This window comes from Anthonomus grandis, chromosome 1, assembly GCF_022605725.1.
Source record: "Anthonomus grandis grandis chromosome 1, icAntGran1.3, whole genome shotgun sequence".
Taxonomy (NCBI): domain Eukaryota; kingdom Metazoa; phylum Arthropoda; class Insecta; order Coleoptera; family Curculionidae; genus Anthonomus; species Anthonomus grandis.
Window position 1 is genome coordinate 41,494,699 of NC_065546.1, and position 19,290 is coordinate 41,513,988.

The 19,290-nt window shown below is 30.2% G+C and overlaps 1 protein-coding gene across 4 annotated transcripts; it reads left to right on the forward strand.

The window, feature by feature from the left end:
* Positions 1–4,828: 4,828 nt before the first annotated feature.
* On the forward strand, positions 4,829–19,251 carry LOC126750164 (proton-coupled amino acid transporter-like protein pathetic). Of its 4 annotated transcripts, none has more exons than XM_050459688.1 (9): positions 4,829–4,994; positions 12,000–12,058; positions 12,119–12,213; positions 12,901–12,984; positions 13,803–14,075; positions 14,134–14,332; positions 14,391–14,546; positions 14,682–14,860; positions 18,702–19,251. In XM_050459688.1, exons 2-9 carry the CDS (start codon positions 12,056–12,058, stop codon positions 19,120–19,122), a joined length of 1,410 nt encoding a protein of 469 aa, XP_050315645.1. In that variant the 5' UTR covers positions 4,829–4,994; positions 12,000–12,055; the 3' UTR covers positions 19,123–19,251. The 4 variants fall into 4 exon arrangements, with proteins under 4 accessions (XP_050315645.1, XP_050315660.1, XP_050315668.1 ...); XM_050459703.1 differs by lacking the exon at positions 4,829–4,994 and adding an exon at positions 9,107–9,243; XM_050459711.1 differs by lacking the exon at positions 4,829–4,994 and adding an exon at positions 11,797–11,817.
* Positions 19,252–19,290: the final 39 nt, after the last annotated feature.

Genomic DNA, 19,290 nt, shown 5'->3' on the forward strand with positions numbered 1-19,290 from the left:
TTTTTGTATTGTCTTTTCAGTTGTGCAGCTGTCATGGTTTATGGTCATGATTTTGTTATTAGGACGAAACTTTAGTCAAGAAACTCATTAAATCTCATACAAAAGTAAAATCAATCAAAATCAATTTGCTTAGAAAATATAGTGGTTTTTCATTGGCTTGGAAGATTTATGCCGTTAGGCCTTTACCTAAAACTTCTAGCCCTAAAGAGATTTTTAGCCTTACGACCGACGTTATCAAAAATTTTCGAAAAAATATTTATGAGCAAATATATAATAGGATATTTAGACAATTATTAATTAATTAAACCTATTTTCCGCAAATCTATCTGATTTTCACAAATATTATAGTACCGTGAGCGCTCTACTACAAGTCTTGGATGATATCATAATTTTGTATTGATAAAGGGCAGATAAGCTGGCTAATTTTACTAAATTATAGTAAAGCCTTTGACACCTTAAACTGCCAACTTTTTTGTGCTAAGCTATTTAACTATGGATCTAAATGAAAATCCGTAAACCTTCTTAGGCAGTATTTGAAGGGTAGGTCTTAGAGGATTGTGTTTAATGGGTAATAAAGAAGGAGCGTAGCTCAGGGCTAGGACCTTAGGATCGCTTTTATTTTTAATATTGACTATGGACATTTTGGAACATTTATGGACATTTGAAATTCATCAATACGTAGACGATACGTAGCCTCATACGAGTTTTTCTAAATAGAGTGGTCCCAGGATGCTTGAACTGATAAATAGAAGCTTGGATTCGATTTATAGGTATCCCTGCGCTATCAGTCTTAAGCTCAATCCTCAGAAATCGGAAGTAATTTGTACGAAGTGATTGGGCTAAAGAGAACTTTAATATATTATTGAATAATAAAAAATTCGAATCGGTCTTAAACGAAAATCATTCTTTCTATTAACCTTATACAAGAATTTGCATACGATTCTTTTAGAAACTTAGACAAGAACAAGCATATTTTAAATCAATAAGGAACATTTATGTGAGCGTTTAAAATTGTCTCACTGTAATTATTGTAGTTTTGTGTACGATCCATGCCTGGATGTAGCAAGCAAATATAGGATGCAAAAAATTCAAAATTCTTGTATAAGGTTAATTTTCTGTCATGTTAGTTCAAAGTTTTCTTTTTTAAAGTGGCTTATTGTTAAATCCGGGAAAGTAATGCATTTTACCTATTTCCTGCACAAGATACTTGAAAGTAGTAAATAAGAATATCTCAGGGAATTTATTTGGGAGGTTAAACAAGTTTTTTTTATGTTAAAAAGGTCAATCTAATATTTAAAAAAAAACCTTACTATATTTTTTTGTATTTGTTTACTGTATATTTTGGTATTGTTACATGTTTTGTTTATTTTAATTTCTTATGCATTTATTTTTTGACATACAATAATTTCAAAACGAACCACCCTTAATAACTTCTTTAAATAAACTTTAGTGTAGATATACAGGGGAACGTTTAATTTTATTAAACAAAGTTCTGTCACTCTCCTCCTCACCTCCAGCTAACCTAACTTTAATATGTGAAATTAATCAGTTCACAGAATTTATTTTATTAAGTGCTTAAATGTGTTATTCGCGAGACAATAATAAAGTCTGCTTGAAATTCTTCACAAACATTTGCAAGTGTTTATCCGCTAACATCTCTACATCGGCGAGTAATTCGATCCTTTAAATCATTAATATTTTAAGGTGGGGTTTTATAAACTTTTCTTTTTAAATACCCCCTAAAGGAAAAAACCTAGTGATGTTAAGTCTGGCGACCGTGCGGGCCATCAAATTGCACCGCTCCTGCCGATCCACATTCCTGGAAACTGTTCATTAAGCCACTCTCTGTTTCACTATATTCTCTCTAACTGTAGTACGAGGGAGCTCCATCTTGCTGGAAATTCAACTTATTTTCGTTTAGTATCCCAACACCTCCAAGGATATATTGTATTTTGGAGGAGGTCTATAATCAAATTCGTGCAGTTAAATTTTCTTTAAAAAAAATTTTATCATAAATATTTCATAAATTTTTTCAGAATACTGAATATGATCCTCTCGAAAAAGATGTCAATTTTTATTATACCAGTATCTACCGTTTTATAAATGCCGGTTTATCATTTAGAAAAATGTTAACTCCTCGTTCTCGTCAATTCGTTGGCACATAAGTTCGCAAAATTCAATTCTCCCATCGAACAGGAAATTTTTTTTTTTCAAAATGTTGTATACAGAACCTGTTGAAATATTAGTTAACAATGTAACTCTGGGGATAAATAATGGCGAATTGTCCCAGTACCTCAATTTCTCTCCTCAAACTCTTTCCTCAGAACACTTTTTATTACAAACAGATTTCTTTCCAATTCTAATACATATTCATGGCCTATACTCTTGTCTGGATGTCTGTCACTGAACTGCCCTGGCCCTGGTGGTTATAATAAATAATACTCAAATGGTTTTTAAACGTTTTAAAAATGCTAGTTACTGCAGTGTTATTTTTGTACCTATTAGGTACTGCAAAATATAGTCATAAAATAAATACGCTAAATATTATACTGCAAAAAAATTTCAAAATAGCATTAGCAATTTTCTCGCTAATAATAGATGCATATTTAAAAAAAAAATATTGGGACTCAATAAAATGTTTATTACCATAAATTTTTACGGATAAATCGCTTCAACTGGCATCAGTTTTTTTGGCGAAGTAAGATGGAAAAATGTTTACCATTTAAAATGTCTGATATTATGAGACAATTTGATCTACCAAAGTTTAAGTGGATCAAGGTGATAAAATGTCCTATTTAAGTCATAAATGTTTATTAACAAACATTTTTGCTTACTATTTGCTTATACGTCGACCGATTTTGTTTTTTCGGCTTGGTTAAATATGAGTTTGAAATGATATATCTCACTTATTCCTAGACATTTTTGGCCACTATTCGATGGCACATTAACCGATTTAGTTTCTTTTGGCACTGGTGAATAGACATTTTAATGTTGCTTACAATGAGGTGTCACATGATGGGAGTTCCCATTTGACATATCAAAGTGAGGTTGGCTCCCTTAAAGTAGAAATTTAGAAAATTGATATTTTGCATCTGGATGAATTAAAAAATCACAGTAACAGTTCTTCACTTTTTTGTACATATTTATAATAACCCTGTAGTAAAATTTCATATGGTAAACATTTTTACTGATTGCGCCCATTAATTACATTTTTGCCGCCCAATGTCATTCTTCCAGTAAGTTTTTTTTCAAAAACATAGCGGAAAAGTGGTATAACTTGGAGAGTTATATCACTTTTCCTCGTAAAAGTTAACCAAATTTCACAAAACTGATAAACCAAAGAAAAATAATAGCTGTAGTATGTTTACTATGATATCTATTACTGATAAAAGTGTTCAAAAAATATAGAGCTTGAAGAGCAAAACATTACTTCTACTTATCTTAGATACTAAACTTACAGTAAGGAGAGTAAGAACAAGTTATTAAACAAATTAACCTTCATCAGAATCGGATAATGGACCACTGTCAACAGCATCTTCTTTTGTCAGTAAGTCCAGGAAGAACTGATGCTGAATCGGGGGAATCCACTGAAGAAGTTCTATCATATCTTTTTTCTTAGCTACAGTAACTGATCTACACACTACGAACCATAACACTAAAAAAACCTGACTAAACAAGAAAAAGCGAGTTTAATAGGACCTGGCGCGACATCGGAACAGCGTGGTGCCTTGACTTATACCACTATTCCAGCGAACGAATCCATTATGTTGAGAGGAATAACGTTAGGAAGCTCTTATCTTAGCTAAGTTAAAATTTTGACTTATACCAGTTTTCGACTGAATATATTAGACCAGTAGAAACATAATTAATGGTATAACTCAAAAATTAAAAAATACTGACATATTCCACTTTTCCTCTGAGCGGCTCATATATAAATTGACGTGTTTTGTTCTTTTTTTTCAAAGAAGGTATTAAGGGTGATTCGTTTTGAAATGAAAGCACTGTATATTGTTGAAAACCTTAAGCTGAAGAATTTGGATTTGTTTCATTTTTGTTTCTACATCCTGTGTTAAGTCAACATTATGTTTGGCCCTTCGCACAGAAAAAATTATGGCGCATTATTCATTTATTAAAAAAATGTTTTGTCTCAGTGGAAAAGATGTTGTATAATCATGTTTATAATCAATCAATCATAATCAATGTTTTATAGATCCATTTTAGTTACATCGTCGAAGTAGTAGAACCAGAACTTTGGTGGTATCTGTGGTACTTTATCAGTGTAATTCTATTTGTAGATCTTTTAATATGATCTTCTAAATTAAAGGCCAAAATAGATTTCTATCATATTCATATCCTAATTCTGTTTTTGTAAGGAAAAAAAGCAGGTGTAACCGTTTGGGCCACATTTCAATAATGCATGCAATTGACAGAACATCTTCCTCTAATCGATATAGACCTAAATGTAATCATAATTAATGTTATTGCATCATGGCTGTTCATCCGTTGGGTGAGGCGGCTTATTAGGAAATCGATGAAACACCCTTAGAAATCCCTTCGCCCAACATAAAGTGATGCAATACGAAAAGCCGGCGCGAGAACTCGGCAACTTCAGTCCCGCATTACATCAGCCAAAAGGGAAATTAGGCGAAGTGCGAAGTATTACTCCGTCCATTTCCCGCGCCCAATTTTGCTTATATCTCGTTCCATCCCTTATATTTTCTCTCGCTCGCGCCCATTTAAACAGAGCTCCTACCTGAGAAGCGTGGTGAAATGCTGACGAATCATTGGCCGGGCTACGTCACACTTACACGAGGTCGATCAAGTATTATAATAGTATAGTGTTGCAAGAAATTCATTTTCAGTCATTCATTCCGAGATTGTCGGTTTCGCTTTTATAGCGGCGTGGCAGGGCTCCGACCGCGTGTAGGGTTACGAGCTTTACAGGTTAGGTTAGTGGGGTGGTTTTTCTTCTATAACAATCAGGCCTTTCTCAGGTAAGTTATTTACAGATTTATCAAGAAAACGATTTTTAAAATTTTCCAAAGGTCTGCTATAAATAGCCGAATAGACCAGCCTTACAGCCAAGTGAATCCCTGTGAAACTGAAAGAATTGATTTTTACGGAATAAAATAAAGAATATATTATTAACATTGGATACATCCTTTTGTTATTAGAGGAAGTACATATTTCAATTCATCAGATTATTGTTTATTTATATTTTACAATCCTAGATTACCATATGGGCACCCCTATACTAGTTACTCAAGGGTATATGGATTACCAACCTAGAACTATAATTATTGTTATATGATAGTTACAAATATTTATCAGAGAAAAACAAACCACCTTTTTTGTGGTTTGTTTTTCTCTGTATTTATCTCATTCCCTCTTCCAGTGGTAAAACAAGTTTTTGATATTTGGTCAAGTTTAACTATTTAAAGCAATATGGCTGCTTCCTGTATATTACCATTAATAATGAGGTTTAAATTGAAAATTGAAATAATTCAAATCAGCAGAATAAAATTAAATTTTTGTAATAAAGATTACAAAACTTTTTGTCATTTTCTATAAAGTGAAATATACAGATTTTCTGGCTTTTTGGCATACTAGAACATTTTTAAGAAAACTAGAAAGGTTAATTAGCATGGACATGATAACCATTTCATATGTAGATAGAATACAAGAAAATACACTATACTTAGGTTTAGCTTGATGATAATGGTAATTTAATTATTCAAATTCTTTTATCATATTCATTGCAGCCATTATTGGTTAAAACAACACAATTTTGAAGAATATGCAGAGACTTTTATTCCATATGTACCACATGGAATTTTTAATGCAAAATTAAATAAAAAAAATGAGCTAAAGTTATCAAGTAAATTACTCATAGATTTATGGATTTTTTAAAATTTAATGATATGGTAAATATCCAAAGGATATTATTTAGTATATTTTTTCAATTTTTTTTTCTCTTTTTGATCACAATCTGAATAAATAATTTAAAAAAATATGCAATGTTGAATTTTGATAAACTTTCTAGTTCCATATGGATTTTCAATAGAAGTGAAATACATTCATGGAATTTCTCATTCCTTTTTTTTCAGATATTTAGACAAGAAACATGATTTAATATAATTACACTAGGGATATATTTACCATTTCCCACAACTAGAAGAAAAATTCAATATTCGAATTTTTGTTAACTGCCTGAAAGAAAAATAAAAAAATTGTCTTTGCCATAGAGCTAAAAATTCCGCCATGAAACAATTTTTTTGTGTATAGTACTATGTATTAACACATTTTTCGTTACATCTATTATTATTCAGAAAAATATTAAAATGTACCAATATATTCTAATATTTTGGTAATGATAACAGCAAGGTACACGTTGAGTGATAAAATTTAAAACAAATATTTTGATAAATTCTTAAGACGTGTTTAATTGAGAAAACAATTTAATTTATACCAGGGAGAAATTAAAATTTCTTAATGAAAGTATTTTTTAATTATATTATTAAATAAGACAAGAAGTAAAATTCTGAAATAGTATTTGCAAAAATTTCTTATTATTTTAGATTAATTTTCCTTTCTTTTATTTTAAATTCTTATTCTAAATGGATTGCCTATTGAAAAATTATACCAAGTCAATTCAATACTATTTATAATTATTTAGGAGATGAGGCTTCTGCAAAATAGCTATAAGAATTAAGAAGATTATAGAAAACAGTAAAAATTCTAGACACACAATTATTATGCATATCTCATTAGTTCTACATAATATAACCAACATAATTTCATTATACATTATATTTTTCCACACCTATTTAAAAAACCTATTAAAATCTTTTTCTAACCATACATTAAATTTGCCATAAAAAACCAACTGTCCCCACGTTTTTTACATTATCAGTGCCTAATGATGTAACATAAGATAATGCAACAATTAACGCTGTTTGATAAACTAATTTGTTCTACCAATGCTGACACTGCAAATGCAGCCTTTGCTGGTAACCCATAATTACATTATATGAAAAAATATTTTTAATTATATTATTAAACGATTTTAAAGGGATAAAAAGTAAAATTCTGTATTTCCAAAAATTTCTTATGACCTTAGACCAATTTTCTTTTAAATTTTTATTCTAAATGGATTGCCTTTTGAAAAATTATACCAAGTCAATTCAATATGATTATTTAAGAACCGAGACTTCTGTAAAAAAACTAAAAAACAGTAAAAAAACCGATTTTTATTTTTTAACATTTAAATTTTACCATTGAATCTTCAAGGTTAAATACATAATATCATCATTCTATTCTAGACACACAATTATTGTACATATCTCATTAGTGCTACATAATACAACTAATATAATTTCATTATATATTTTTCCACATCCATTTAAAAAATCTATTTTAATCTATTTCTAACCACACATCAAATTTGCCATAAAAAACCAAGTGTCCCCACGTTTTTTACATTAGCAGTGCCTAATGATGTAACATAAGATAATGCAATAATTAACACTGTTTGGTAAAATAATTTGTTCTACCAATGCTGACACTGCAAATGCAGCCTTTGCTGGCACCCCATAATTACATTATATAAAAAAATATTTTACATATTTTAATGTATTGCAATTACCTATTCTGTAACTGATTAAAACTTAGTTGGCCTATTGGCCTAAAACTATTGGGTTTATATTAATACATTAATTTTTAACATGAGGTCATTGCCTTTTCTTGACTATAAGAGTCAAGGTAGTCCACGCAAAAATTTAATTACACTCTCTTTGGTTTATTGATGAATCATTCTTTACCATTAATCCGACGGCTTATATAACTGTTGTATATACCTGATATATACATCGGTTGATGATGATTTATTAAGGACTTTCATTTAATCTCATTACTTTTTTAAAATGTATTCATCCAATTATAAATGAATAAATAGAATAATCCTATGAATATTAACTAGGTCAAAATTGACTTAAACAGGGGAAATATATTTTGAATGTATTATTTTTACGTAAATAGACTAGTGACGCCTGCTAAGCGATAAATTATACATTTTCTGTGTATTATATAGTGGTGCCTTGAAAATAATATATATTATTATTTTACATAAACCGCAGTATACAATAGCTTAATAAAGTTTATTACATATAAAAGCGATATTTTGTTTTACCTACCGTGTAAGTACTAACATAAAAGACTAATTCAATCTTTTAAGAATAATAATGTTTTATTTAGCTTATTGGATTTGTGGTACTTGTATTGGTCGTCTACAGGATCTACAATGTTATCAATGAACGATACATAATAATACAAAGTCACATATCACATACGGATGATAGCTAACCATTGCTAGAATCTAAAATTGTGCACTTCGTAGTAAAATTATAAACGAGTTCATTATACCTTTTGGCAAAGTTTTTAGTTTGTCGTTCTGGTAACACCGAAAGTGATTTAAAAATAGGCGTAAAACGCTTTAAATATGAGGATCACAGCTCCTTGACCCATTTATGAAAATTTAATGCGAAATGCAAGTTTTTGTTTTAATTCATTGTTTGCATCCATGTTCTAAATATAGAAAGAATTGGGAAATTTTATTGAAAATCATCAGATTCTTTGTCTTAATTCTCAGATAGGATTTATTACTGTTTTCCAATGCTAATAAAAATAAAATTGTGTTTTTCTTAGATAGCCACACAATAATTATGTGCGAAAAACGTCTTTTTTGTTACTGAATACTGCAATACTGCTGAGGCTAGAATTAATAACTGGTTTCTTTAAAAATTACGTTTTTATTCTATAGTTGATGAAATGTCCACAGAAGGATGATCTGGTTTAATTCCCTTTTTTATACAACATATTTGAAAAAGTATTATACTGCTATACATCAGCGAATATTCTCTCTAATACCAAACAAGATTAAAATATTGATAACAAAGTAACCAACTTTGGAAAAAAACATATGTAAGTCATCTAATCCCTTTCATGTGATAAAGTCTAGGAATTAAATATTTTCAAAGCTCGCAAGAGTAGAAAACAGATTCAAAGTGCAATTTGTGATCTAAAGAAAGCCTTCTTTTGTATTCCAATTAATGGTAAAATTGCTACCATAATAGCGTATAAGTGCTTTTTTCCTAATTTAGATAATAGAGATGATATGGCAGCAAGATCAAAAGCATTCTTTATTAGTTTAATTTTAGCTAATAGCTCTGTTGTTAACAGTTAACGGTAAGAAGTTTTTATTAGCTTTTCTATATATCATATTTTTTTAAATATTTCTTTATTATTAGCATATTTTCTTATAGAATAAATTATTCTAAAGACGTAGTTGACCTTTGGACGCCATGAACGATTGATTACCCACACAAAAATCGATATTCAAGGACCGTATACCCCATAATTTGATTCCAGACTTATCACAATTGCACATTTAATAATAACGCTTAATGATATGCTTTATTTATATGTTCGACGTTGATACCCAATAGAAATTGTAAATTATGTAAAAAAATAATGTTGATTATTCCATAAAACTTAATTGAAGAATCTACCGTAAAACTTATTTATAGATATTAAATTGGGAATTGGCCGCCGTCTGTACATCTAATAATATTCTTAACAAGGTTTTAGATAGTACTACAATATCTAATGTCAAGGTGGATTAGTAAAAGTTGAATTTTGAAAGTGGCGTTTCACTACGGAATTAAATTAAATATTTTTAAAATTTTAATTGGTACCTCCGGTTTACGATATCTATATGTTGAATGTAATTCCTTTTGTCTGGATATAACATGGCATATTTTTTCTAGTTAATGGATTTGACTTTATCAGGTTAACTTGAGAGTATAGAGAAATTCCCTAGAATTAATTTTACATATTAGGCATATTTTTTGTAAAAACATAACTGAAATATAGTAGTTTTGGTAAAACTCTTTGATATCATTTTACCAACCAATATTTAACTTCAATCCAATAAAACATAACAATTGTTATTCGTATTCTTGTGAACATTTTTATGGGTCAACAATGTTTCTGAGTTAGACTCAAGTAAAAGCACGCCTGAGTGAAAACTCTGTTGGAGGGTGCATTTTGGGTATTCTTTAGAGTGCAAAATTTAATGAGCTAAATTGTAGCTACTTAAGAGCTATATAAACTATACCAATATTTTTTCCTTTTAAATTTCTTAAATCATAATCTAGATTATTAATCATTAAAACAAATTAGCTAATATTATAGAACATTTTAAGTTGTTTTGGAAAAATAATAAAAAATTTTATGTAGAAATCTTTAATTATAAATTTTGAAAACTTGCACAATTTTTGGTAAATATCATCCAGATAACGGTTTAAATATTTTATCTACAAGCACATAACAAATCATAAATAAGTAAATTTTTTTTTGGGTTTCATTAATAAAGTAAGAGAAGAAACTTAACTAAAACACTCTGTAGCCATTTATAAATATAGACTCTTGTATGTACTTGGCAATGATTTATTTATTATAGATTAACATTCTCAACGTTCTCATCGTTTAAGTAACCATGAATGAGCCTTGTTATTCAAAAAACTGCTGACAAATATTAAGATAAGGAAGAAAATATCATACTAACCTACTACGTAGTTAAAATACTTGAAGTTTAATGGAATGTTTTGTCTTTTCAACATTAAAATAAACGATTTTCTTTCCTAATAGGATCACATTTTTTGATGTTAATAACCCAATTAGACCGGCTATTTTTAACGCATCATCCTTAGTAATTAAATTTGTGTTCTATGATCTTTCTACGTCTGGGGCGTACTACCATTGTCGATGAAACCAATTAAGGTTTTTTAATTTAATTAAAAAAGATTTCATTCGTGGTGCATTTTAAAAAAATTAATTGCATCACTGTCGTCTGTTTTTTAAATTTTTCGTGGCGCCATTAAAATTAATTCGTAATTTTATATATATAAGATGGCTTGAAATCACGAAAAATTAAATGGTGGAATCCAATATTAAGTGTAACCATGATCATAATAGCGATTTTATATTCTAGTTTTTCATAATAGTATTACATCACGTCACATATGACTCTTTTAATTCAATAGGATGAAGCCAAATGATTTTGGAGAGCACTTACACAAAATTCGAATTTTTTAGATATAGAACGTCGTGATTTACATATGGTTTTATTTACAACGCCTTACGACGATTGTGCAACGAACCGAGAATGTTTAATTGCTGTAAAATTATAATTTTAAGGAACCGGTGACCATAACAGATTCGTCAATTGATTGGCATTTTAATATAATATGTTTAAAAAAATAGATGCATGTGTACACGTATTTTTTTGCAAACAAAATATTACTTATTGCGCTGTTTTCAATTTAGAAATACATTTATCAGTACCGAGTTAATATTTTGCATAATGCTATTTATTCTAACAATATGCCATCAGTATAATCGATATAGATATATGGGAAAAACCTTGTTACCTAATCTTATTATTGAAACCACATAATAAATAGAATCCTTATATACTATATTAATTTATACGGTTTTATGTTATTCGAATATACATCTCATAATTAAAATAAACTTTTATTGTCAAATTTATTATAATATATATACTATAAATAAATATTGAAACCACTTCAATCAACGCATTTCTCTCTTTGACAAATATATAAACATTTGATTGTATCGTTTACTGATTTCGTGGTGTTTATTATGTTTTAATTGGATGTTGCTTACTCGTATGTAAATAATAGTATGTATTTATTATAAATACAAAAAAACTAGGAGAAGGGGGGAGGAGACAAGGTCTGTTACTGCCGCCATTATTTTTTTCTATATTTATCTTTATATATTTATAAGCCTCCAGCGAAGCTTTTCAATTATCTATAATTATTTATGCAAACATTATTGACTATATTTAGTTTTCAATTTTAGTAAGTATACCATTTATTTGCATACATTTTTAAATTTTTTAATTTTGTTTTCAGGGTTACAAGTAAAAAAGTTCACTGTGAAGCCACAAAGGATAAGAAAATAATTTGAAATGGTAAGTTTATAAACAGCTTCTTCACAAAAAAAAACCATCTTTGGGTTTTTTAATTTGCAGAGTGAAAAAGAAAAAATCGCCACTATAAATGGCACAGCCACTGAGATGGAAACGTTCTTGCCCAAGGATAATTCTGCCACAAACGGAGTGACCAAGTAAGAATATTTAAATCTCACTATATTTGCTCTTAACAGTTTCAACATTAATGTTATTAAGGCAAGATATAATGAAAATTATTAGCAGTAAGGTCAAAATCATGCCAAACAAATATTGGATCTTTTAAATAATTTGGATAAATCGTTTTTTGTAGCCAAAAAAAGGGATACAATTCTTATGGCTCGCTAGAGCAGCGTTTACTTGATAGTAACCAGAACTTTTTGATATTCGATAAAATCAAAAAGCAAGTAGTGTCTTTTTTTATTTTTAGTAATTAAAAAACTATTTATTAGTGAAGCATGTCATTGTTGGAATCTTTATACTATACCTTTCCTACATATTAATTGTTAAGTACCTTATAGGCCAAGAAAAATTACCTAATTGCAATTGATTTCTGCTTTCAAAATATTGCTATAAACAATTTTAATTAGCTGCTAATACCATGCATGTAAAATTATATTTAAGTAATTTGAACATGATATATATTATTTAAAGCCAATGAGAATAAATATTTTCCTATTTAATATATAATATATTGATATAACTAACCCAAAAAATTGGGGTTCTTGGGATCTACAACAGAACTGCTAGATTATATAATATAAAAGTAACAATTACTACATAATGTAAAAAACATACATTCAGTGACTTGCAAATGTTTTTCTTATTTTTTAACATCATTTTAGGTATAAAATAAAGGGAGAGGACTTTGAAGCAGCTATTCATGAATTTGATCCATTTAAGGCCAGGGACTTAGAACACCCTGTATCGTAAGTATATTTGTTTATTTTAAAAACTAAAAAGTGGAATATTAAGCAGGATTGGTTCCTAAATTATGTTGCTTTCAAATTACTGGTTGTACTTTTGTTCAATATTATTTATTTCTAAATAGACTTTTTAAACTAAATTAACGCTGTTGCAATTTACCTATTATTATGTTTAACAGGTCTATTGAATTAGCAAAACGATGCAATATTTTACGCTGATTGCCGTTGAAAAAAATATTGGTATTTTCAAAATATTTATAAAATTTACTTAAACATAATATGGATCCTTATTAATGTTTGACATTAAAATGAAATGGTTACACTTCAATGCAATATATGTGCAAAAAAGTCCCTTCGATCCAAAATATATTACATATTAAACTTCGGCCTTTTTTAACACATAGAAAACTTTATGTATTATAGTATATACTATATACTAAAAAACTGGTTTTTAAGCTTTAAACGAGTCCATAATAATTTAAAAAAAAGTTTTTAAGTAGTGAAAACCAAGAAATAATATCCCATGTTGCAACATCTCAAAAACTATTTGAAGTATATTCATAAAACCTATTTATTTATACCAATATTCAAAGGATAATTCTAAAAGTATCGATCTTTCTGATCAATGATTTTCATGAAGTTGTTCGATCTAATAAACTACTTAAAAGATTTTCTAAAAGCAAAAAGCATACTCTATACTTAAATTATAAACTTCAAACCAGTTCAAATTCACTGAAGTTTTAAGTCCAAAACCTAAAAGCTGCATAAACTATTCCCACCAAACAAAATTCATGATAATCAAAACACTTCTATCCTTTCAGCAACTTAGATACTCTTACTCATCTCCTGAAGGCCTCCTTAGGCACGGGAATTCTTTCAATGCCCATGGCCTTCGCCTCCTCCGGCTTAGTGATGGGTATCTTCTCAACCATAATGGTCTCGGTGATCTGCACTCATTGCTCCTACATCTTGGTAGTATGCGCCCATGAGCTCTACAGAAGGTCAGGGAAAACGCAAATGAGTTTCGCGGAAGTAGCTGAAGAAGCTTGCAAAAACGGGCCTAAGTGGGCTAGACCATTTGCGGAACCAGCTAGGTACGTCAATGTTTATTTCAGATAATATTAGTAGAAATTGTTTTTTTTTTTATTTCAGGCATACTGTACTGATTGGGCTCTTTGTCACTTACTTCTTTACTTGCTCTTGCTACAGTGTGATCATGGCAAATAGCATTAACTACGTTCTAGAGCCGTATATGGAAGTGAATATCCGACTAACTATAGCAGCACTTCTGATACCTCTTATACTGCTAGCCTATGTTCCCAACTTAAAGTATCTTGCGCCATGCTCTATGGTAAGTCAATAGATCTTTTGATTATTTGAATTTTATAAGATGCCTTTGTTTTTCATAGATAGCCAATGTGTGTATGGGCATAGGCCTTGCAATTACTTTTTACTATTTGGTAACTGATATTCCACCAATCACAGACAGGAGGATGGTTGGGGAGGTTACAACCCTGCCTATTTCTGTAGCAATTACTATATTTGCTATTGAAGCCATTGGAGTGGTAAGTGTTTAATAAAACTAGTTCTTATTTTATGACATTTGTTTTTATTCTAAAGCATATAAGCCCAAAAAAGTTTTTTTGAGTCTGCCCGTCATACCAATTAAAAACTTCAACTGTTTTTTTCTCATTTCTCAGATAATGCCATTAGAGAACCACATGAGTACGCCGCAAAAGTTCACTGGAATTTGTGGAGTATTGAACCAAGGAATGTCTTTTGTTACCCTGGCCTACATTCTTTTGGGCTTTTTTGGTTATTTACGATATGGAGATCAGACCGCAGATAGTATTACTTCTAACTTACCAAAAGATGCTATGTAAGTATCATGCATGTATAGAAACAATTACGGAAATGTGGCTCAATATATATTTTTATTCAGTAGGTTATACATTATAAGATAATTACTTACTGATTACTGATAAAAATACCCAATGCACAATGGTCATTTAAAAATACTGTTCATGTGCATTTCCTATTTAACCAGATTAATTAATTTAAAAGAAAACATTTTTCGAAAAAATAATATATAAATAAAAGTGACGTTACTATTCAATATTCAGTCGTGGATTTTACGCTTAAATTTGTTATAGGGCTTGTTTCTCAGTTCTACGGGAAGTTGATTGATTTATTTGAAGATTTTTGCTGAGGTATATGTTAAAGTTTGTTGACATTTAGTCTTTGTGATAGTTACATTTTTATTCAAAGCTTGTCTAGTGTTCTGATTGTGAGATATAAAGGGCAAGTAGTGCAGATTCTTACACAGGACCTAACCACAAATTTCAAATTTTAATCAAGTTTTAATCTTCTCCCGAAGATGCTAACACGAAACACGTGTCGAGAGTAAAGATAAAGAATTTTGGTTTGCGGTAAAACTGTATCGTAATTTGAGTGTCACACCAAAGCTTCCAACCATAGGACCACAGCTTTCAAGTAAATTTGATTCAATTAAGAATTAACAATTTAGTTTCTCTAAATAAAATATCCTCGAAATATAATTTTGGTTCTTTAAACATTACCTTCAGAAGTTATTTTTAGGTAATCACAAGAGGTTGCAGAATGGTCCTACTTATTCCGCCCAATGTTGTTATACAGTAGTTTACAATTGATTCAGCCAGAGCTTGATAAATGGTCTTTTTTGCATAATTTGTCTGACGAAATTTATAAAAATTTCCGAACTGGAGTGGAAATATATTCAACATGTGTCACTTAAAATTTTCATCCAAAATAACACCTAAATATTTAACCTTTGAATGCCTTTTTATGTGCTGGGTGCAAGAAAATTCATTCAGTGCCACAGATGTTTTGTGCAATGTGATTTCTTTTAATGTGCTACATGTTCTTGAATCTACAAAAAAAGCAGAAAAAGCTTGACTTTCTTGAGTTTAGTGTTAAATAATTGAAGCCAAGCCAAGTTTTGACTTTTTCCATGGGAAACTCCGCAACGGTCTTCCAAGACTTTTCCTTAATTATTATTGCGGTATCATCTGCAAAATACACCATGCCAAAATTAGGTAATAACTGTAGCATATAGTCGAGTAATCAATGATTACTCACTACAGGGTCTTTCCCCATATATTAACTCCCCTCCCTACAGGGGTAATGCGAAAAGTTAAAAAAAAAAATTTAATACAAAACTTTTGGGGTTTTACTTTAAATTTTTGAATCCAATGTCAAAATTGTTTTTTTTGTTTAGAAACGTCAAATTTTGACAGATGATTAGTTTTTTCTTATGGAACACCCTGTATATGACTTCATAGTTAAAAAGAGCCGAATTTTCTGATTTCAAATATATATAGTTTAACTATGTTTTATTAAACCGTATCGGAAATATCGGGCTTTAAACTTTAAAAAAATAATATATTGAAGATCTTGGTAAGTGCTGCATTGTTATTGTTTGGCGTTTTTTTTAAGATAAATGAATTGAGTAGAAACAATAAAAACAGAAGATTTATTATTACTAAGGTGATATTTATCATCTTTTTGTTGACAAGAATACATTGTTTTAACAATTGGTAAACTTTAATTTAGACGTAATTATAACTATAACTGCTCTATATGACCACCACCATTATCAATACAGTTTATATAATCCTGCTCAATTTTGTGTATTGTATTCCTTATAAATTGTCTATGATTTTGATTGATATCATCTATTGCGGTAATAATTTTTCTGCGGAGCTCCTCGGCATTTTCAGTTCTCTGTTCGTAAACTTTATTTTGCAGGTAACCCCACAGAAATGAATCAAGAGGTGTCAGGTCTGGACTGTTTGGTGGCCAACGAATTGGCCCAGTTCGTCCAATCCACAGGTTATATTTTTCATTGAAAAATCTCAAAACAGGTAACACATTATGCGGTGGGGCACCATCTTGATGCCAAACTATTTGCTCGTATTGCCTTATGGGTAGATCTTCAAGTTTAGCTTCAATTTGATAAGTAAGCATCTCTAGGTATCTCTCTCCCGTCAAGTTGCCGTTATAAAAAATAGGTCCTATGACCTGGTCATTTAAAATTCCACACCATACATGTAGAGACTGCCGCCCTTGAAACTTAATTTCCCTTGTTATTCGGGGGTTTGTTCTTGACCAAAAGCGAACATTTTTTCGATTGTAAATGCCCGCGATTGTAAAGGTGCACTCGTCGGTCCACCAAATTTTTTTAAAAAAGTTATTATCTTCTTTTAGCACTAGCATCTCTTGACAAAATTCCACCCGCTTATTTCTTTGCTCTACACTTAAAGTTTGAACAGGTAATATTCGATAAGCAAAATATTTATACTTTTTTAAAGTTGAATAAATTTTTTTGGCCGATCGATCAAAGTAAATTCTGGCATCTTCTATGGAATGATTTGGGTGTTCTAAAAAGAAATTCAACATTTTTGATGGGCAATTTGAGGAAGACAAAGGCCCGAACATGATAGCGTAGATCTAAATGTATTAAAAAATTAGTAAAAACTTACCTACCTTCGAAATATAGCAAAATATGTAATTCTTCTTCTGGATCGGCAAGAACTGTCTGACGTTTTCTTCGTAGAGTTTTCCTGATGCAAAATGCTCGTTCTATATTTTTAAACGTATTTTTTGCCGGAATGGCACGTAAAGGAAATGTTCGACGATATTCCTCTCTGGCGGCATTTGCGTTATTATTATTTTTATAGGACGATGTCACATTTTTCTTCATCACTGTACGGCATTTTTTAACATTTATGGGTTTTAAAGTTTGGAGCCCGATATTTCCGAAACGGTTTAATAAAACATAGTTAAACTATATATATTTGAAATCAGAAAATTCGGCTCTTTTTAGCTATGAAGTCATATACAGGGTATGCCATAAAAAAAAAAATCATGTCAAAATTTGACGTTTCTAAACGAAAAAAAAATCTTGACATCGGATTCAAAAATTTAAAGTAAAACCCCAAAAGTTTTGTATTAAATTTTTTTTTTAACTTTTCGCATTACTGCTGTAGGGGGGGGGGGGGGGGGGCGTCAATATATGGGGAAAGACCCTGTACAAAGTCGTCCTTCTGACATATTTTTTGTGTGACTGATATATTTGTGAATACTCACAAATATTAGAGTATTCACAAATATTCATAATATTTGTGAATACTCTAGAAATATTTAGGGATTGTTGGGGATTAGCAATTTAAATATGCTTGGAACATTTACTGAATGTTACTGCTGTGTTCTATAGTAAGGTCCTAACCTAAACCACTCGAATATAAGGCATTAACTTAGAACGACATTTCAGTCTCAAATATAGGAATTACTGTCTATTAAGGTTGTTGCGTCCATTAAAACTTCCAGTCGTAATTTCTGCAATCGCTGGGTCGGGTAATAAAAGAGCTGAATTACTTTTTTACTTCTTTTCCTATAATAATGTACAGATTTAAAAACTCGGACAAATAACCTATTTGTTTGAAGTTCTAACTCTAAAATAAATATTAGAATATATAGAAGAGAAATTAAATTAAAGCAATTGTTTATTATTAATTTATTTTTAATGTTTGCTTTATGATAAAGAAGCAAATTATGTAATATGTGACTTAAATATCTTATGGCTCTTTTTTTTTTTGGAGAGCAGGTGTGATGAATTTATTGCCTCTCTCGGTGTTTATTATTATATTTTGGATGTAATTATTTTTCTTATTCTTTTTCAGTGCCTCAAAAGCAGTTAACATCCTGGTTGCCATCGCTGTATTCTTCACGTTCGGTCTGCAATTTTACGTATGCCTGGACATCGCTTGGAATGGCATTAAGGAGAAATGCACAAAACATCCAACCCTCAGCCAATACGGTCTGCGTACGATAATGGTCATCGTATGTGTGGGTTTAGCTATTGCTGTTCCCACTATTGTGCCATTCGTCGGTCTGATTGGTGCATTTTGCTTTTCGATACTCGGTCTTATGGTTCCGGTGGCGATCGAAATTATTACGTTCTGGGGTAAAGGATTTGGTCCAGGAAATTGGAAAATATTTAAGAATATTATAATTGTTGCCACTGGCATATTGGCGCTCATCTTTGGATCGAAATCGTCCATAGAGGCTATAATTAAGTTGTATGTGCCTGCAGAACAATAGTCATTTTTTGTCAAACGTAGCAGTTTTATAGGTTCGAAATTTTCGTTCATTGAAGTTCGACTTCTTTGGATGTTATAAAGTTTGGTTATGTCTCACAGTTCCTTTTAAAAAAATGGCCAATGAATTCCAGCAATTATTTATTTTTTATTTTATAGAAGTTAGAATTCC

What these genes read in the sequence shown, in the direction of transcription:
- LOC126750164 (XM_050459688.1), top strand. An exon ending in ATCTTGCGCCATGCTCTATG is followed by an intron (nt 14,333 to 14,390) that starts GTAAGTCAATAG and finishes TGTTTTTCATAG; the next exon opens with ATAGCCAATGTGTGTATGGG. An exon ending in CTATTGAAGCCATTGGAGTG is followed by an intron (nt 14,547 to 14,681) that starts GTAAGTGTTTAA and finishes CTCATTTCTCAG; the next exon opens with ATAATGCCATTAGAGAACCA.